This window comes from Nerophis ophidion, linkage group LG25, assembly GCF_033978795.1.
Source record: "Nerophis ophidion isolate RoL-2023_Sa linkage group LG25, RoL_Noph_v1.0, whole genome shotgun sequence".
NCBI classification, from domain to species: domain Eukaryota; kingdom Metazoa; phylum Chordata; class Actinopteri; order Syngnathiformes; family Syngnathidae; genus Nerophis; species Nerophis ophidion.
This window is the reverse complement of record NC_084635.1, coordinates 17,059,770-17,082,082: the sequence shown is the minus strand read 5'-3', so window position 1 is coordinate 17,082,082 and position 22,313 is coordinate 17,059,770. Positions and strand designations below refer to the sequence as shown.

The window sequence follows — 22,313 nt, the reverse complement described above, 5'->3', positions numbered from 1 at the left end:
TAGGGACTATAGTAGAGGTCAAAATCTTTAGGCATCTCACGATTAAATTCTGATTCTTTGGGGAACGATTCGATTCAACACGATTCTCGTAATAAATTATTTAGTATCCATCCATCCATTTTCTACCACTGGTGCCTATCTCAGCTACAAATGGGCGTAAGGCGGTGTACACCCTGGACAAGTCACCACCTCATCACAGGGCCAACACATAGACAAACAACATTCACACTCACATTCACACACTAGAGCCAATTTTAGTGTTGCCAATCAACCTATCCCCAGGTGCATGTCTTTGGAGGTGGGAGGAAGCCGGAGTACCCAGAAATGTAATTAAAAAATGTATTTCCAGGAATCACAGAATATTATTGGAACTATTAAAAGAAATTAGAGCAACCCCAATTCCAACCTAATCTCCGCTTTACAATACTCAGGATAGAAATTGAGAAGACATGCAAATACAATACTTACAACAGTATGACAAAAAATAAAAATCATATCTTTAATTTTTAATTCCAAAAATGTATTCTATACATTTTTTTTTAAATTTGTTTTATTAATTATTCAAGTTTCAAGTTTATTGTTCTTCGGTCAATGGTCAACAAAGCAAAAAAAAACAGTTGTACATTCATAGATTGAAAATAAAAAGTTGTACATTCATAGATTGAAAATAAAAAATGTTACAGACCGAAAGGGTTTAGGCTGAAGTTAAACACTTATTGCGCCTAACCCTATAAACAATTTCAAGTACAAAATAAACTTCCGAAAGTTATAAAAAGTCCTGTGCACAACTTATTATAAATACACACTATAAACAACATGAACGTAGTTCAATTTTATACACAGTACAGGCATGTGAAATATCCCTGTGTACATATAGACCTTTGCACTAATTATATGTACAATATATACAAACAATTGTACTTCTATTATTATTTATATCTCATGTTTAATTTTTAATTTACATTAATCATAGTATTAACTACAATGTTAATTCAAGAGTGATATATTTTTTCAAGACATTGGTCTTAAAGTGTTTTTTAAATGTGTGAATGGAACTGGAACATTTTAATTATGAATCGTTTTAGAATCAGGAACATTTTTAAACTGCAAATTGGATGTGAGTTTCAGTTGCACCGGTACTCATAAAGAACCGCGGTACCAATGAATTAAAACGATATTGAAAAATACTAGTTCCTTGTTTTTTAGTTTTTTTACGGGCATGACGGCGCGCCGTCATCTCATTGTGAGATTGCTGGTTTAATGAGCAGAAGAGTATGTTTGGCAAGTCACACGCACAAAGTACTTACAAGCAGACACTTTGTGTTGACAGAAAGGGAGAATGGATGCATTTAGGCTTAAAAACTAACAATAAAGATAAAACTACAACACTCAAGCGCCGCACACAAGAGGTGCTTTTAAACATGGCTAGCTAGCAGCTAACGACCCTCCGCAGGCGGCAGTATTTAAGCTACTTCTAAATCACCAATTCTCACCTCCATGGCGAAAAAATAAAGTAAGTTTCTTACAAGTATCATCCCTGCAGGACGAGAGATAGATAAACATGCTTGGGAGCTCAGTGATTTCCAGCGTGGAACTGTCATAGGATGCCACCTTTGCAACAAATCCAGTCGTGAAATTTCCTCATGCCTAAATATTCCAAAGTCAACTGTCGGCTTTATTATAAGAAAATGGAAGAGTTTGGGAACAACAGCAACTCAGCCACCAAGTGGTAGACCACGTAAACTGACAGAGTGGGGTCAGCCAATGCTAAAGCGCATGATGCAAAGAAGTCGACCACTTTCTGCCCAGTCAGTTGATACAGAGCTCCAAACTTCATGTGAACTTCCAATCAGCCCACGTACAGTACGCAGAAAGTTTCATGGAATGGGTTTCCATGGCCGGGCAGCTGAGTCCAAGCCTTACATCACTAAGTCCAATGTAAAGCGTCAGATGCAGTGGTGTAAAGCACCTCGCCACTGGACTCTAGAGCAGTGGAGATGCGTTCTCTGGAGTAATTAATCACGCTTTTCCATCTGGCAATCTGATGGATGAGTCTGGGTTTGGAGGTTTCCATGAGAAAGGTACATTTGCATTGTGCCGAGTGGGAAATTTGGTGGAGGAGCAATTATGGTGTGGAGTGTTTTTTCAGGAGTTAGGCTTGGCCACTTAGTTCCAGTGGAAGGAACTTTGAAGGCTCCAGGATACCAAAACATTTTGGACAAGTCCATGCTCCCACCCTTGTGGAAACAGTTTGGAGTGGGCCCCTTCCTCTTCCAGCATGCAAAAAGCAAGGTCCATAAAGACATGAATGACAGAGTCTGGTGTGGATGAACCTGACTGGCCTGCACAGAGTCCTGACCTGAACCCGATAGAACACTTTTGAGATTAATTAAAACGGACACTGAGAGCCAAGCCTTCTTGACCAACATCAGTGTGTGACCTCACCAATGCGCTTTTGGAAGAATGGTAGAAAATTCCAATAAACACACTACGCAACCTTGTGGACAGCCTTCCCATGAAGAGTTGAAGCTGTAATAGCTGCAAAAGGTGGATCGACATCATATTGAACCCTATGGGTTAGGATTGGGATGGCAAATCAACTTCATACGATGTGATTCAAATACTTTTGGCAATATAGTGTACATACCCAAAGTTGTGGTATCATCCAAAACTAATATAAAGCATCCAAACAACAGAAGAATATGTGTTTAATTTATTACATTTTAGCAGAAGTGGAAATGGAACCTGTCAAAGCAGAAAATAATCAGATATTAACAGTAAATTATATATAGTAAGTAATATATTAATCAATTTTCTACCGCTTGTCCCTCAAAATTTTGACAAAATATTAGAATAGGAAATGACACAATATGTTACTGCATACAGACAAAATAGAAGTCTTTTTTTGCTTACTAACTAACGAGTTGTACTTTAAAATGTTTTTGTTAAAATAAATTCTAAAATGCTGTTTTTTGTGGCCCTCTTTATTTAGAAAAGTATCGAAATAGATTTTGGTACCAGTTCCAAAATATGGGTATCAGGACAACCCTAATGTGAATTTTTTTTTTTTAGCTCCCTTAGAAAATAGTGCCATGCCCTTAATTATTTTTTTCTAATAAATGCACTCCATCAATATTAAAATTGCACTTTAACATGTGTGCATTAATGCAAAATAAAAATAAAAACTTGCCGCACATCACTGCTCTCATGTGTGCTCTGTTGGGTGTTTAAAGTTACAGGCATTTCATGCAGTCCAAATTTTATATATTTTTATTAGTTAGCATCTTCAACGATTAATCAAAGCAACAAAACACAAATGGACACTTTTTTCAAATATAATTATTTGATTTAATGGATTAATTGTTGTAGCCCTAAATATATATTTGGAAAAGTGTATGGTTTCTCTCATCGGTTCAAAAGCAACAAAGCAACCATAGCATCGATTGTTAATTTTTCATTCTCCAAGACCTCTTAAAGCATGTGCCCTCCCGACAAGCATGCACATTTGCACGAGACACCCGTAATTGATCTCATTATCGGCAGTCACATTATTCATTCAGTTTTTACAAAGTTCATTTTACAATTGTGATAAATATAGACATTTATTTATTGAATTTGTTCCCTAAAACCATTTTTGCTAACATATGTCAGCCTGGTTAAAAAAAAAGTCAGACTTGAACCCGCTGCAAACTGCACCTTTAATGGCATCCCCTGAAGGCATATCTTCCTTTATGTTCTGTAATATTTCTCACAGGACTAATAAAGTATCGATCTGTCTGTACCCTTTTAAGTGTGTCAAACTCGTTGCACACTTTTGACATCCAATGTTCCACATGTTTTTATTTGTTATTCAGACACAAGCAATTGACATAGGGAAGAATATTGATAATCACGATAGGTTTTTTTCCATACCATAACATTTTATTTGGTGAATATATTATTTTTTCAGCTCAAACCACATATATTACTTACTTTTCCTTTCTTGTTTTTGTATGAGGAACTGCAAACAGCTGATAAATTTGTTCACACATTATAGCAATGGTTCTCAACCTTTTTTCAGTGATGTACCCCCTGTCAACATGTTTTAATTCAAGTACCCCCTAATCAGGGCAAAGCATTTTTGGTTGAACAAAAAGAGATAAAGAAGTAAAATATAGCTCTATGTCAACAGTTTCTGATTCATTAAATTGTATAACAGTGCAAAATATTGCTCATTTGTAGTGTTCTTTCTTGAACTATTTGGAAAAAAAGATAAAAAATAACTAAAAAATTGTTGAAAAATAAACAAGTGATTCAATTGTAAATAAAGATTTCTACACATAGAAGTAATCATCAACTTAAAGTGCCCTTTTTGGTGATTGTAATAGAGATTCATCTGAATTCATGAACTTAATTCTAAACATTTCCTCACAAAAAAAGAAATTTTAAACATCAATATTTATGGAACATGTCCACAAAAAATCTAGCTGTCAACACTGAATTGTTGTATTTTTATTTTTTCACAGTTTATGAACTTACATTCATATTTTGTTGAAGTATTATTCAATAAATATATTTATAAAGGATTTTTGAATTGTTGCTATTTTTAGAATATTTAAAAAAAATCCCACCTACCCCTTGGCATACCTTTAAGTACCCCTAGGGGTACGCGTACGCCCATTTGAGAACCATTGCATTATAGGACAGTTGAACCATTTAGTTTAACTTTCTATTTTCCTAAAATGTCTATGAAGAAATTAAGAAGATCGTCACTCTTAAGATTCCTTCAATCTTGTTCTGTAGTTATTAATTGTCGTTTATGCTTTTTGCAGTGTGACTCACCCTACATCATCACTTTCTTCAGTGCTTTTTTTGTGGAGAACCGGATATCCATATGCACAGAATATATGGATGGTGAGTTTCTCTTCGTTGTTCTTCCTCGCACCTGCCCTCTGTGTTTCGACTCTGTATCCATTTACACATTTGCTGATCAAAAGAATTTCATGGTGTTGTGGGCTGCTTACTGGGCCCATGTGCTAAAAGCTACAAGGGCGTGATAAATCCTGACTTGAGTGGAATCGGAGGGCTGTGTGCACAACGTGTTTCTCCACTGGTTTGATAGGTGAATGTCTGCATTAGTAACTGTGTGTGTTAACTGTGTTAATGCATTGATTCCCCTGTTTCACACCTTGGTCAAACTGTCAACGGCTTAGCACTTACAAAAATCCACTTAATATATTTGTCACTATCAATGCAAAGGTTGTATTTAACATTTTTGATAAGATCTCCAAAATATATACAGTATATACACACTTGTTTTACCCATTAAGGCATATTTACTGTAATTATTCCTCTATTGTTGCTGATATTTGTCACATAAAGCTTTTACTGTTAAAGGAGAAACACACTTTTTTGGAGTTTTGCTTATCATTTACAATCTTCATGTGAGTGAAGCACACATATGCTTTTCTTTTTTAATGCATTCTAACTCGTAAATAAACGCTAGCAAAAGTCAGTTAACAATAGAGGCAATGGGAGTTGCTCTATTCCACCTATAATGCGCTCTAAAAAACATCCAAAACTCTCCATCAACATTTTATATACACATAAGTATATATGTAGTAATGTAGTAACAAGCACATTCATAAAAACATGTAACACTTAAATTTTCGGGCCATTTTAAGCATACGGAGACATTTTAATTTGACAGACAAATCACAACATTCATTATCTACTGCAACAACCACTTCTACCACTACTAATGGCACACTTAATAAGGAACAAAAAAAGACTACCTTATTTTTTGGTGTATAAGTCGCACCTGCCGAAAATGCATAATAAAGAAGGAAAAAAATGTATATAAGTCGCACTGGGAAAATTTATTTGATAAAACCCAACACCAAGAATAGACATTTGAAAGGCATTTTAAAATAAATATAGAATAGTGAATAATAAGCGTCCGTTTTATAACGCATAAATAGCCAACTGAGAAGGTGCCTGGTATGTTAACGTAACATATTTTGGTGAGAGTCATTCAAATAACTATAACATATAGAACATGCTATACGTTTACCAAACAATCTGTCACTCCTAATTGCTTAATCCGATAAAATCTTATACTTCTAGTCTCTTACGTGAATGAGCTAAAAAATATTATTTGATATTTTACGGTAATGTGTTATAGATTTCACACATAAGTCGCTCCTGAGTATAAGTCGCAAACTGTGAAAAATACTGCGACGTATAGTCCGAAAAATACGGTACTTTGGGACAAAAGTTGGTCCAGAAACTCACATTTTTTTAACCTGAATATAAGGAGGATGAGCAACACCTTTTAGAGCTGAGTGCTAAACATATCCAGCTCTAGTGAGACACTAAGCATCATGTAGCACTATTACTAAGTGCTAAACAAGAAGTACAAACTATGAACATATTAAAACAATCACTTATTGTACAATGTCGGCGCTCACTGGGATGCCGACTGATGGGATTTTTATATCGTCTGCATCTTCCTTAGATGAAGAATTGATCATAACCCTCACGCAGGTGAAAAAGAAAAAGGCGGCCGCCAACAAGCGTGTGTTTTTGTGTCTTTCTTACCATGTCCAGGTCTAAGTTAAATGTCAAAGTTGACCAACTTCTCGGTTTATGGCAACATTCTTCTAAGTGAGAGGCATGATTTTTAAAGTTAAAAGTTAAAGTACCAATGATTGTCACACACATACTTGATGTGGCGAAATTATTCTCTGCATTTGACCCATCACCCTTGATCACCCCCTGGGAAGTGAGGGGAGCAGTGGGCAGCAGCGGTGCCACGCCGGGAATCATTTATGGTGATTTAACCCCCAATTCCAACCCTTAATGCTGATTGCCAAGCAGGGAGGTAATGGATCCCATTTTTATACTCTTTGGTGTGACTCGGCCGAGATTTGAACTCACGACCTACCGATCTCAGTGCGGACACTCTAACCACTAGACCGCTGAGTAGGTTTTCATGTACAATTAGCTTTCACCAAGCAATACAGCAGCTCAGTATGTCAATATTTATTACCTCTCTGTGATCACGACACAGCTAAAATAGTGCCTCTGCGTCAGCGCTTATTAGAGATGCGCGGATAGGCAATTATATCATCCGCATCACTAAAGTTGTCATCCACCCGCCATCCACCCGAACCAACATTTTATCAACACCTTCTGCCACCCGCCTGTTGTTATATATCAGGGGTCGGCAACTTTTAACACTCATAGATCTAATTTGACCCATTTCACAGAGTATAGAAGATAATGGAAGACGCAAATATTTTCACGACTGTTTGCTGGTGCTTATCCAGATAACGAGATTAAGGGCGGGCTTTGAAGCTATTATTGCCTTTGACACTTTCAACAACACGTACAAACTGCTTGCCAGTCCAGCAACATGTTGTGTCAGCTTCCGCAGAAACACGTACAAGATTAAAAGGCAATACTGGGTGACACAGAGTACACTGATGGTTGTGATATAAACAATTTTAACACTCTTACTAATATGTGCCACACTGTGAAGCCACACCAAACAAGAATGACAAACACATTTCGGGAGAACATCCTCACAGTAACACAACATAATCGCAACACAACAAATACCCAGAATCCTTTGCATCCATGAGTATTCCTGACTATATTATACACCCCGCTAGCACCAAACCCCGCCCACCTTACCAACATAGGTGGGCGGGGTTTGGTGCTAGCGGGGTGTAAAATATAGTCAGGAATACTCATGGATGCAAAGGATTCTGGGTATTTGTTGTGTTGGTAAGGTGGGCGGGGTTTGGTGCTAGCGGGGTGTATAATATAGTCAGGAATACTCATGGATGCAAAGGATTCTGGGTATTTGTTGTGTTGCGATTATGTTGTGTTACTGTGAGGATGTTCTCCCGAAATGTGTTTGTCATTCTTGTTTGGTGTGGCTTCACAGTGTGGCACATATTAGTAAGAGTGTTAAAATTGTTTGTATCACAACCATCAGTGTACTCTGTGTCACCCAGTATGCCTATCAGTCGTGTACGTGTGTCTGCGGAAGCCACATATAACATATTGCTGGACTGGCATGCAGTTTATACATGTTATAGAAGGCGTCAAAGGCATTGGCTTTATAGCACGTCCTAATTCTTGTTAAATGGGTGACTGCCAACAGATATTCGCGAGAATGTTTACGGCTCCTGTTGTTTCTTAAATTTGTGACACAAGTCATAATGGCCCTTTAAGTGGTAAAGGTTGCCGATCCCTGAACCATGTATATCAAATAATTCCGAACAGTTCAACCGCCACCCGCCCGGATCTATTTAAAATCGAATTTTTCGTCATGTCACCCGTCCGACCCATGGTTTATCCGCGGACTCCGCGGATGAGACCGCAAACCGCGCATCTCTAGCGCTTATAAACTAGTTAATATTCAGGACACGAGATGTAAAAACAGAAATACCTATGTTTTGTTGTCTTACATAGCGATTTTGAATGATTGTATCATTCCCAAAAAAGGGCAGTTCCCCTGTAAAACCACATTAGTTGTGTGTGATGCTCAGTAAAATTATGTTACAAAAAGTCTAGTCCAAGTGCTCAAATCTCTAAGTGTGTTGTTTTGTATGACTGTGATTACTCACTTTCACTAAGGCCGTCATGCATTTGGTGTCATTGTTGTTCCATTGTATAGAATGAAATGGTGTATAATAATGACTGTCTTTTGAATGCAGGTGGTTCTCTTGATGTGTACAAAAGAATCCCTGAGCATGTCTTAGGGAGGATTGCTGTGGCAGTAAGTGATTATAGCGCACACAATCCAAAATGTATACAATAAAAACTTTATTTGTATTTTTTACCGTCAGTAAGCTGAAAGTATTTAACTGAGTTTCCTTTTTAGATCCACTTTTTCATACCCATTGTTAAGATAAAGAGCAAGTCTAGGAGGGAAAAAGAATACAAAGGTGTCAAAAATTAAATTAGTTCGCATTACAACTAGTTTAGCTCATATGAGCCCCTCCTTTTACTATGCACGGTTCAAACCAGCGTGTTGATAGTAACAGCCTTGATGTCCCCTTTCCACACTCATTAACCTACCCTGAGTTATTTTCCACTTGTTGGTACCCCATCTTCAGACACAGTCTGTAATCAAACAATGACAGCTGGTTAGTCTGTGTTCATGGTAATTTACAACTTTCCCTTCTTTTCATCGTCACCGCTTCTAATTATCACAGGAGAGGCACCCAAGAGGGCCTGAGTCGGGCGCTAAACGTCATCCACACCACTTTTTTTGAAGCTGCATAACCTCAGAGCATTTGTACTTGGTGATGTGGATTACTGCATTGCCAGTGCACGAAAGTGCTTTACTTTTGTAAGTAGTGTTGAAATGCAAGGACATGTTGTGATAGGTGCACTTTCATTAATGCCATTCAGGAGATACTTCTTTCAGCTCAACTCATTTTCAGTGAATCATTCAAGGTACTCAGAGACCAAATTGTGACTTGATGAAAGAGTGACTTTTTACTAAGGTGGGCTGAAAGATAGACATTTTTTTTATTTTGCCAATGTGCCTTGTTTTTTTCCAACCGTGATTTATCAATAACCATTTTGTTCAGGTACTGAAAGTATCTGTCCACAAAGTGGGCAACTGCTAAAGCGCACAGGAATCAAGTGTCACTTAGCCCCTGAAGTTATGAGTAGGGATGGGCATCTTTGATTTCTTTCAAGCAATTATTTGATGCATGTAGGATGCTTTTTCATCAACTATCAATCAATCAATGTTTATTTATATAGCCCCAAATCACAAATGTCTCAAAGGACTGCACAAATCATTACGACTACAACATCCTCGGAAGAACCCACAAAAGGGCAAGGAAAACTCACACCCAGTGGGCAGGGAGAATTCACATTCAGCGGGACGCCAGCGACAATGCTGACTATGAGAAACCTTGGAGAGGACCTCAGATGTGGGCAACCCCCCCCCTCTAGGGGACCGAAAGCAATGGATGTCGAGCGGGTCTAACATGATACTGTGAAAGTTCAATCCATAGTGGCTCCAAGACAGCAGTGAGAGTCCCGTCCACAGGAAACCATCTCAAGCGGATCAGCAGCGTAGAGATGTCCCCAACCGATACAGGCGAGCGGTCCATCCTGGGTCCCGACGAGCGGTCCATCCTGGGTCTCGACTCTGGACAGTCAGTACTTCATCCATGGTCATCGGACCGGACCCCCTCCACAAGGGAGGGGGGGACATAGGAGAAAGAAAAGAAGCGGCAGATCAACTGGTCTAAAAAGGAGGTCTATTTAAAGGCTAGAGTATACAGATGAGTTTTAAGATGAGACTTAAATGCTTCTACTGAGGTAGCATCTCGAACTGTTACCGGGAGGGCATTCCAGAGTACTGGAGCCCGAACGGAAAACGCTCTATAGCCCGCAGACTTTTTTTGAGCTCTAGGAATCACTAATAAGCCGGAGTCTTTTGAACGCAGATTTCTTGCCGGGACATACGGTACAATACAATCGGCAAGATAGGCTGGAGCTAGACCGTGTAGTATTTTATACGTAAGTAGTAAAACCTTAAAGTCACATCTTAAGTGCACAGGAAGCCAGTGCAGGTGAGCCAGTACAGGCGTAATATGATCAAACTTTCTTGTTCTTGTCAAAAGTCTAGCAGCCGCATTTTGTACCAACTGTAATCTTTTAATGCTAGACATTGGGAGACCCGAAAATAATACGTTACAGTAATCGAGACGAGACGTAACAAACGCATGGATAATGATCTCGGCGTCTTTAGTGGACAAAATGGAGCGAATTTTAGCGATATTACGGAGATGAAAGAAGGCCGTTTTAGTAACGCTTTTAATGTGTGACTCAAAGGAGAGAGTTGGGTCGAAGATAATACCCAGATTTTTTACAGAGTCACCTTGTTTTATTATTTGGTTGTCAAATGTTAAAGTTGTATTATTAAATAGAGGTCGGTGTCTAGCAGGACCGATAATCAGCATTTCCGTTTTTTTGGCATTAAGTTGCAAAAAGTTAGCGGACATCCATTGTTTAATTTCATTAAGACACGCTTCCAACTGACTACAGTCCGGCGTGTTGGTCAGCTTTAGGGGCATGTAAAGTTGGGTGTCATCAGCATAACAGTGAAAGCTAATACCGTATTTGCGTATGACGTCACCTAGCGGCAGCATGTAGATGCTGAAGAGTACAGGGCCAAGGACCGAACCCTGGGGAACTCCACACGTTACCTTAACATAGTCCGAGGTCACACTGTTATAGGAGACGCACTGCATCCTATCAGTAAGATAAGAGTTAAACCATGACAGGGCTGAGTCTGAAATACCAATTCGTATTTTGATACGCTCTAATAAAATATTATGATCGACGGTATCGAAAGCAGCGCTAAGATCGAGGAGCAGCAACATAGATGACGCATCAGAGTCCATCGTTAGCAATAGATCATTAGTCAGTTTTGCGAGGGCTGTCTCAGTCGAGTGATTTGCCCTGAAACCGGATTGAAAGGTTTCACATAGATTGTTAAACGCTAAGTGCTCATTTAGCTGCTCTGCAACAATTTTTTCGAGGATTTTCGAAATAAAGGGAAGGTGAGACACCGGTCGGTAGTTTACCATGAGGTCTGGATCGAGGTTAGGTCTTTTAAGGAGAGGATGAATAACCGCTTTTTTGAATGCAACGGGAACAGTGCCCGAGGAAAGTGATAAGTTTATAATATTTAGCACTGATGGACCTAATAATACAAAAAGCTCCTTGATAAGTTTCCCAGGAAGTGGGTCAAGTAAACATGTTGTTTGTTTTATTCCATTTACACGTTGTAACAATCCTTCTAATGTTATTTCATCAAAACGAGAGAAACTATTTTGGATATTTGCAGTAACCGCCGTATATACAATCGTATCTGTGTTACTATAACCCCGTTGTAGCTGGGACGCATTGTCTTTAATCTCCTTTCTAATAAGTTCAATTTTCTTATTAAAGAACTTCATAAAGTCATCTGCCGAATGGGTGGAGCTACTGGAAGGAGTCCCTTGTTGGGTTAGCGATGCTACTGTACTAAACAAAAATTTTGGATCGTTTTTATTAATGCGGATGAGATTTGAGTAATAATTAGTTTTAGCTAAGGTAAGCATGCGTTTATAAGTTATTAAACTATCACTCCATGCTTGATGGTGCACCTCAAGTTTAGTCGTGCGCCATTTGCGTTCCAGCTTTCTACATAATAATTTCTGAGCTCTAGTTTCTTCAGTAAACCATGGCGTACGCCTTTTTGGAGCCTTTTTTAACTTCAGCGGTGCTATACTATCAATGGTTTCGCGCAGGGCGTTGTTAAAGTTGTTAGTGAGGTTATCAATAGAGCCCACATACTTTGGGAACGGTGCCATTACCGAGGGCAGTAGGTCCGCAAGAGTCGTCGTTGTGGCAGCATTAATGTTGCGGCTGCTATAGCAGTTATTATTATTATTAGCTTGCCGAACATGAGTCTGAACTTCGAATTTTATAAGGTAATGATCGGACATTACTTTAGTATACGGGAGTATCATAACTTTTGAGACGGTGATACCTCTGACAAGCACTAGGTCTATCGTATTACCGCTGCGATGCGTCGGTTCATTTATTATTTGTGTAAGACCACAGCTATCAATTATAGTCTGGAGCGCCACGCACGGTGGGTCCAATGGGGTATTCATATGGATATTAAAGTCCCCCATTATAATTATATTATCGGCGTGCGTCACTAGATCAGCAACAAACTCTGAGAATTCACTAATAAAGTCCGAATAGGGCCCTGGGGGGCGGTAGATAACGGCCAGGCACAGAGGCAGAGGTGTGGCAGACTTCATAGAAAGCACCTCAAACGATTTATATTTATTATTTAAGTTAGGACTAAAGTTAAAGTTTTCGTTGTATATTAGTGCGACACCCCCTCCCCTTTTGAGGTGACGGGCAATATGCGCATTCGTATAGTTAGGAGGGGATGCCTCATTTATCGCAAAAAAGTCGTCTGGTTTAAGCCAGGTTTCGCTAAGACCGATGACGTTAAGGTTGTTGTCTCTAATGACCTCATTGACTAATAACGTTTTGGGAGACAAAGATCTGATGTTTAGAAAGCCCATATTATAGGTAGTGGGCTGTTTTAAGGAGTTGTTGATAAAATTATCCGTAGTAGCAATATTAATAATGTTGCGTTTATTATGCGCAGTGTACTTAAAATAATTACGACCATATCTAGGAATTGATATGACGGGAATTTTCAGATTGTCTACTTGGCGCTGCGATAAACTGAACGCATCATAATTTGCCACCTCAGTAGAACGCATGTCTAACTCTGACGTAGTCATAGACACAGTAGAAAAAACATTTTGTGAGTTGTGTATTATTCTACGAAAATTGCTATGTGTACAGGGATCATCCAGCCTGGCGCTGGCTAGTTCTAACTTAACTGACTCCATACCCAGGCTAGCAGGCTCTGTAATTGCCTGTGACCGGGCTTGCTCTAGTGCAGTTAGTCAAATGTGGCTCAATGCGAAGTCTATGTTCCGAGACAAGAGGATAGCGCCTTCCTGGTTAGGGTGAAGGCCGTCTCTCCTCAGCAAGCCAGGTTTGCCCCAGAAAGAGGGCCAATTATCAATAAACGTAAATCCCTGTTGTCTGCAGAAGCTATCCAGCCACCTGTTAAGAGAGACTAATCTGCTATATCTCTCATCATTGCCTCTCCCAGGCAGGGGGCCAGAGACAATTACTCGATGCCTGGACATCTTTCTGGCGAGATTACAAGCCCTGGCTATGTTTCTCTTTGTAATCTCTGATTGTCTCATCCTAACGTCATTGGAGCCAACGTGTATTACTATATTCGCATAACTAGTGGTGCGGTTAGCCTGCCGTACGTGCTTACTAGACCTGTTGCGAGTTAGCTCCCTAAGATTAGCTTCAATGTCAGGTGCTCTGCCCCCGGGAATACACTTAATTGTGGCTGGTTTGCTAAGCTTTATGTTTCGGGTGATGGAGTCCCCTATAACTAAAGTGTGGTGCCCGGTAGACTGGGGTGTAGGACTAGCTAAAGGGCTAAATCTATTATGCGTCTCAACCGGTACACCGTAGCTTGTAGGCCGCTTAGGGCTGCTACAAGCTGGGCTAGTTAGCTCGCTACAGCTAACGCTAGCAGATGTGTCCGCAACATCTAAAGTTACGAAATTACACTGCTCTAACTGGCGGACACGGCTCTCTAGCAAAGCCAACCTATCCATGAGTAAAGTGCACGAAGCGCAGGAAGCCATACTCACAGAAACTTTCCGTCGCCGAGTGGAGTGCCAGCTGTCTTCGGGAAGTGGTGGTCACGGTGGCGGGGGAGTAGCTTCCTTCAGACCGGCGCTGCCTTTCTCCGCTAGCCTCGTTAGCTTAGCAGCTAGCTAGCTGAGGGCGAAGTGGTGAGACAGAGATCGGGTGATTTGCAAGTTAAATTGAACTATTAAATATGTTCGATAAGTTGTAAATAAAGCTGCAAAACAGTTAAAATCACACAGATAGAACGATACTTAGCTTTTTTGCAACAAGAGCAGTCAGCGAGCAGTCATTCACGTTGACCTGGACTAGCAATTTGATTAGATACAAAGCTACATTTTTTTTGCTGCTTCGAATTACAACGGTACCCTGACTTACAATAGGAGCGCGATTTGTTCCACGAACAAGATCGTAACTCGGAACACTCAGTGGAGACCAGCTCATTGAAATGGGTTAATATTAATTTAATGTGTGCTTGACCATTTTAACATGTTACATACTTATTATAAAGAAAAACTAACTTTAGGGCCGCATGGACGAAAATCTATTGTTTCCCCTTCCTGAGGGGGCAGAGATGGTGGTCCAGAATTACTATGAAGCCGTCCAGAAGTCGTTCTGCATGGCTTTTGCGAAGTCCTCCCGTGTCCGAGTTTTTGCCTCGGCAACCGCCAAAGCCACACACCGCTTGACCTGTTGGAACCTGTCCACTTCTTGTGGTCCCACATCTGCAGTCCCTTCCAAGGTTTCTCATTGTATCCCATTGGGTTGAGTTTTTTCTTGCCCTAATGTGGGATCTGAGTCGAGCGTGTCGTTGTGGCCAGCGCAGCCCTTTGAGACAATTGTGATTTAGGGCTGTATAAATAAATATCCATCGCTTTCCCCATAACATGTTCGAAGTTCTCTTGGAGGTGGGAATTGAAAGTCTCGCTGATAGGAGACTCTGCCAGACCTTCCTAGCAAACCCTCACTATACGTTTGGGTCTGCCAGGTCTGTTGGTGGTGATCGGTTGAAAGCTCCGCCCCTCTCTTAACCCGAGTGTCCAAAACATGAGACCACAAATAATACAACCACAAAGTCAATCCTCAAACTGCCGCCGAGTCGTGTGAAATGCACATATGGACACTCTTATGTTTGAACATGGTGTTTTTTATGGACAATCAGTGACGTATCAGATCAGGGCGGCCGTTTACCCAGTCACGACTCTCCAGGTCTCACTGTCGTTGCCAACGTAAGCGTTGAAGTCCCCCAGCAGAACAAGGGAATCGTCAGAGGGAGCACTCTGTGGTACTCCCTCTAGGGACTCTAAAAAGGGCGGGTACTCTGAACTGCTGTTTGGTGTTCAAGCACAAACAACGGTCAGGACCCGTCCCCGGAGACAGAGGGAAGCTACTCTTTCGTCTAAAGGGTAAAACTCCAGCGTGCAGGCTCTGAGCGGGGGGGGCATCAAGAATTGCCATTCCTGCCCATCCAGCCCCTATCAAGATGACTGATTCCATAGCCCTTGCTGTGCGTCCAAGTGAGACCGACTAGATCCAGCCGGAACTTCTCTGCCTCGTGCACCAGGTTAAGCTCCTTCCCACCCCAGCGAGGTGACATTCCATGTCCCAAGAGCTAGCTTCTGTAGCCGAGGATCGGACGGACAAAGGGCCCGCCTTCGACTGCGGCCCAGCTCATAGAGCACCAGACTTCTATGCCACCTCCTATGGGTGGTGAGCCCATTGTTGGGGGGACCCACCTTGCCTCTTTGAGCTGTGCCCGTCCGGGCCCCGTGGGGGAAGGCCTGGTCACCAGGCGCTCGCTATCAAGCCCCACCTCCAGGGCTGGCTCCAGAGGGGGGGCCCCGGTCACCCGCGTGCGGGCGAGGGAAACCTTGATCCTCGATTTTTTTTTTTTTTAATTATTTTTATAGAAGTCTTTGAGCCGCTCTTTGTCTGGTCCCTCACCTAGGACATGTGCCATCCTTTCATAAAATTTCGCGTTTACATGGGTTTGTTTTTTTTTTGGCCCGTTTACAAAATTGACTACATCCTTTTTTTTTTCAATATCGCAGGCCCCGATTGAAAAAGTTTGTTTGCCCCCGCCTTAGAATTATTTTACATTATGTATAAAATAGTGAAGTGTGTAATTTGAAAGGAAGTGTGTTGGAGTGGTTGTTTTGAGAGACTGTCAAAACTTTAAATTCTTTTATGGTATTTGTCTTAGGTAGTCAAAGGCCTAACGTATCTGTGGAGCCTAAAGATACTTCACAGAGGTGAGTAAAATTGGCAATGGGTTTTTTTTTTTTGGTCAACAGGAGTCAAGATGATAAAGATCAGTATGGGATTGCTGATGTTGCAGTTGTTTCAAGCAGTTTGTCTCTACAGATGTCAAGCCCTCCAATATGCTGGTGAACACCCGAGGACAAGTGAAGCTTTGTGACTTTGGTGTCAGCACTCAGGTACTCTCGTTTGTTTGAGAGAGAGTCGGGTGGGTTGGTGGGCGGGAGGAAAATTATATTCTACTGTGCTCAGTCCTGTGTGCATATGGTCAACCTGTCAATCACTGCATTCATTTTAGACTCGAGACACACGTGCTTTCCCAAGGGTCTGTCTCGTACATTCACATCCCCCTTACCCCATTGTTCTGCAGCCTCCAAAAAGAATGTCGTTATAATTATGACCGCACACACAACTGCGAAGCCTCATTGATATGCATTCAACAGAAGTGCAGAAAGCGTGGGTTGCAGACAATACCCATGTCATTGTGTGCACTTTTTGTAACTGTGTTTTTCTCAGTATAGATGTTTCTCAAAATATATAATTAATATCTGCCTTCCTCCTCAATACAAGCATGCATCTCTAAAATGTTAACTTGTTATTCACTCTTAACCTTAAGCCCAATGTCTAACAATGTGGCATTAAAATTGAATCCAGCCTGTTTGGCTGTTTTTGGTTGCATCGTCTTTTTACACACTGACCTTCTCCCACTCGAGGACATGCTCTAAAAAGAAAACAGCCGTGCGGGAATTGTCATTCATTATCACTGTCTTGTCATCGATGGCATGTGCCTTTGTACGCACACACATACGAGAGTGCATACTCACTGGGGCACTTTGCCTCACCCATGTTCCTTTTGGTGGGGGTTAGTGACACCCCAAGTTATTACATTGAAATGTCAAAAAATGTAGGTAGTGAATACAGGGACAGCTAAATTCCCTAAAGTAGAATTTTTACATTTACCACCAGTTGACTAATTTATATTTGGTATAATTATCTCACCCAGGAGGTCCTCTACCATTACTGTTGGTTTGTCATTTAGTTATCAAATAATTAAAAAGTGAAGTAATTCATGAAACTTTCAGGAAATGTACAAATTTTTACCTACCTTAAGTCCCTTAAGTTTACGCTTCTGTGTGTCTACACTTGTGCCCTGTAGAGACAAAGACAGTGGATGACTGACAAGAGACTTTACTTTTTTCTTTTCAATCCGCTAGAGATATCTCAAAAAGTTATGGCCACATTTTGATTAAACTTTCAGGAAATGTCAGAAATGAAATAAGGAACACGTGAATCTGTTTTGGGGATGATCTGGATCACCATCTGAATTCAAGGCTATTTTCTTTTTGGGATTAAGGGCATAGCGGAATACTGCACTTTCTGAATGCTTTTCTAGTTATTGTTGTGGTGATAATATTTTATACTGTTCCCCCTGTCATTAAGAGAATCGCTTGTCTTTCGCAGGTCAGGAAAATACATACGTCTTGATTTATTATAGTTTTCACTGGGATTGTCCCGAGCCGATATTAATATCGGATAGTGGCCCAGTATCAACAAAAAAAAATAAGTATTGCATAATATTTGGTTGCATCTAAAATCCCCGACATAAACTTTGATAAAAACTGTCCTGTCGTGTGTCAACTTGTGCAAAGCTGCACAGCCAGTTAACATCTAAATGTCCTCCAATAAGCACATAAATTAGTTTTTTCTTGCATTTAAGTGAAATATTTTACAAAATGTAAACTTGGTATGCTATAGGCTAGTAGCAGCTCCATAGTAGCTAAGCGTAGAATAGCACACAAGCTAGACATACATAGTAAGTGTCCTTAATTGATCAATATTGCTGTCTAAAACATGACATTTGTCAGTAAAAAAAGTATCAAATAATTTTAGTTGCATATTACGTAGACATACGAAGCAGAAGCGTATTAGAAAGTATCCATGAACAAACACATCTGGATTACTTAATTTATTGCGTCATGTGCCTTATCAAATGAATTATTTTGACTTCTAGGTGTCACCAAAAAACTTATGAACTACTTAATGACATTATCTGAGAAAATTAATTTGATCAAGCCTTTTATGATATTCCACACTACAAAATAATAGTATGTAATATTATAAATGCTGAGATTGTATTAGATTATTTGTATCCGCTATCACTTAAGGCTTCAACATCGGTATCATATCGGAAGTGAAAGAGTTGTTATATGGACACCCCTTGTTTTCATAAGTACTGTATGTATAGTATGCAAAATAATTGCATGCCTACTCAGGCATACTGATTCCTCAACCATCTTGGACATACTATGTTTCTGTTATTGGTAAATATTACTAGCTGTTATTGAATGTCTTCTGAAATGTGTTCATTGTTATGACATAATTCTCCTTGGTGATTTTTTTGTATTTGGCAGTTGGTGAATTCTATTGCCAAAACATATGTGGGAACAAATGCATACATGGCGGTAAGTAAACCCTAAGTATCATGTCATGTAAATGTGTCTCTGGCTCGGAGCTTATTACTCTGCCTATGAAATACCTGTTTATGCATACTATGTATCCACAGCCAGAACGGATATCAGGGGAACAGTATGGTATCCATGCAGATGTTTGGAGTGTTGGAATCTCTTTCATGGAGGTATGACATTATCATGTCTGTCTGACTGCTGTCATATGTGAGATGTGCGTGTGTGTTTGGAGGTAGTTAAAGAGCTGATGATCATTGAGTCTTGCTAAAGTGCTCGAGTGACACTGTTTTTAAATGTAATTAGAATTTCAGTATCCGGATTGTATTGTCGCTGAAGCTATGGTTCTCCATCTATTTGTGTCCAGAGCAAAACAAATGATTTGTCTCAGTTTTGTGTGTCAGTAACAAATAATATCACCACATGTATAACAATAATGAGCAGTTCACACAAAAAGAGACAACTAAAAGTTTCTGTAATATTTTTATGTGAGACGGTTTGGGAAATCTGTTCTCAATTTTTATTATAGTTAGGCAGTGAGCTGAATCAAATGACTCAAACAATTTACATCACACTTTTTTTTTTTACGTAATATTGCCAAAAATGTCACGGACAGCTGCCACCCACCACCTCACACACATTCACAATATATACAACTGGCCCACCATTTGGTCCCTTATCTCTTTGTCCCTGATTACACTGGCCATTCCGAGCCTTCAGCTTCTCTGAAAAAAAAATCCATTAGTAATGAGATATACAGGACTGTTAGTAGATGTTACATTTATTATCTTTGTCACCTATAATACAAAGTACATTTTGTTCAAAAAATGTAGCATTTATTGATATACATTGGATTCGTTATCACATCTTTAATGTACAAAATGTACCAATTTGGTCGTTGGATCCTTTGATCATTCAGTACACTCCAACGATACGTCTTCAGCTTGTTGTAACAGTGTGGGAGGGGGGTTATTAATAGCTGATGTCATTTGATGAGTAAGACCATGTCCAGTGGAATACTGTATTAAAAAAATAAATATATTTAGCTTCTCTTCCACATGCAAACATAGGTTTTAATCCTTAAAAACTGAGCAAAAGTGGAGATTTTTAAAAGTGCCGCATTCAGCGTTTGTATGCTGACAGAGTTTTTGGTTCCTGTCATAAGACATGTGCAATAGTGACCGCTGATACCAGATTTGTATCCTCTAATATCAATTCTTAAGTTCAAATATCAATATTTATTTAATACTTTAAAAACTAACTATTTATAATTTCATCATTGAGATCTTGTCTGAATGAAATGCGATTGATGGGAACTGCTTTTCTTCCACCTTGGTAAGTATGTAATGCGCAAGTGCAACGTTACATTGTGCTGTGCTCAGTCATTCAGTCTGTCATTTGTTTATTTAAAAAACTACTGGCAATTAAAAATGATTCTCTTAGAGTTAGAAAACAGCAAGTGTATGTATTATTTTATTGTGGGCTATTTGGAGACATATTGAGTTGTCCATTGTCATTGTAATCTTCATTCAATCGATTGCACCTGGACTGTTTGGTTTATCTTGGATGTTTCGCCTCTCATCCAAGTAAGCTTCATCAGTTCATGCTCATAAACTTAGATTGGTCAAATCTAGTCAAGCGGATGGTGCCATTACCTGATTAAGCTGACCAAGGTAATGGCACTGGCCGATTGACTAGATTTGACCAATCTAGTCAAAGACTAAATCTGAACAGTCTAAGTCTATGAGCATGAACTGATGAAGCCTACTTGTGATCGATTGAATACCCCGAGATTACATACTGCGTTGAATATAAATAAGATCATGCATTCAATGCAGAGTAACACCATCATTTGTTTCGCCGTGTGATTTTATATTGTTTGAAGATGATTCCTCAAGAGCAGCAACACTTGAAATACACACCTTTTTAAATGTAACTGCACACATTTGGTAAATTTGCACAAATTATCCGATTGGTAGCTGAATTTTTTCGGAAAGAAACTCAGTGGTATCGAACATCAAAAATGTGCAACATTACAACATATATTTAAACAAGAGAACATCAAGTTATTGACCGACAGGTGTTTATTTCGTATCATGCATCAAACGCATGGCAAATAAAACATTCATACGTATGTGTTCGCGGATGTTAAAGATAATGTACATGTCATTCAACTTCTAATATATCACTGTATTGATAAACATAGGCATTTCAAAGAGCGACCAAGTCAGCTCTCGTTGGTTTTTCAGGGTTCTTATTGGCCAGAATCTGCATGACAGCTAGTGAATGTGTTATGTAGTCGACAGAGATTTTTTGAAACTCCACTTTTGTTAATGGAATTTTGTTTTAGCACTGGTGTAGGGGAGATGTGCAATTTTGAAAATATTTGGGTTCATGTTGACAGGGTATGAGTCTTAACAGCTGGTGGACTTTCTGCTTATACAGACGACTGGAAGTCTCAAATTTGATGACTAATAATCACTCCAGCAAGTAACAATTCCACCTTTAATAAAATGTATTTATTAGTTTATACATATTTATGTTAGTATAGTGATAAACAGGACTTTGTTGAATTAAGAGCATTGCTGTGTAAAAAGGACATGTTCTTTTTCAACAACCGCTGAAAGTTAATAAAATCCATACTGACTCATTCTCTCACCAGCTCCCCCTGAGGACATCACCTGAACATTTGCTATAAACACTGCTGACCTATGACTATTACTCAGCTTTACAGTGTAGCCGTGCTGTTGTGGGGGAGTATACAACTAGAGGTAAAACATTGTGAGGAGAAGAGCAAAGCCAATAAATTCTGCAATATTTTAAATAATGTTATTGGGAATTGAAGAAAGAGTAGCCTCTTAGCCCCCTTTACATCTAAATTCAAATTGTAGACCAATCAACACATGAACTTGTCCAAATGGCTATGCTTTTGGTACCCCAACTGTATGGCACAAATAATGGTACACATGTTATTTTTTTGGTAGCCTTAGTTGTCGCATATTTATCTGCACACTTTCAAATTTCTTTTTCTAATGACCTGCGTTAGTTTTAACAGGGTGTACATTGTTTATATAATATCAAAGACATGTTCCCCAAGATTACTAAATCATATCCAGTCTTACATTGTTTTTTTGTTTTTTTTACACAGCTTGCCCTAGGCATGTTCCCATATCCACAGGTGAGTCTGTTTATATTATCCAACTACAACTATTAAAACACTGTAGGGTTGGTTTTACAGTATTGTTTTCATACAGCAGCTATAAAAGTGTGATACTATTCCTGCGACATTCCTGGCTCCACATATAAATACCTTTTACC

At 39.6% G+C, this 22,313-nt stretch overlaps 1 protein-coding gene across 2 annotated transcripts in view; it reads left to right on the top strand.

The window, feature by feature from the left end:
* map2k5 (mitogen-activated protein kinase kinase 5) overlaps nt 1-22,313 on the top strand; it is a 151,652-nt gene that overhangs the window by 56,539 nt on the left and 72,800 nt on the right. For both annotated transcript variants that reach the window (XM_061887676.1, XM_061887675.1), the window contains 7 exons: nt 4,812-4,893; nt 8,709-8,770; nt 16,478-16,526; nt 16,639-16,712; nt 18,945-18,995; nt 19,097-19,168; nt 22,144-22,173. In XM_061887676.1, coding sequence (XP_061743660.1) covers nt 4,812-4,893; nt 8,709-8,770; nt 16,478-16,526; nt 16,639-16,712; nt 18,945-18,995; nt 19,097-19,168; nt 22,144-22,173 — 420 coding nt within the window. The remainder of the gene's footprint in view (nt 1-4,811; nt 4,894-8,708; nt 8,771-16,477; nt 16,527-16,638; nt 16,713-18,944; nt 18,996-19,096; nt 19,169-22,143; nt 22,174-22,313) is intronic.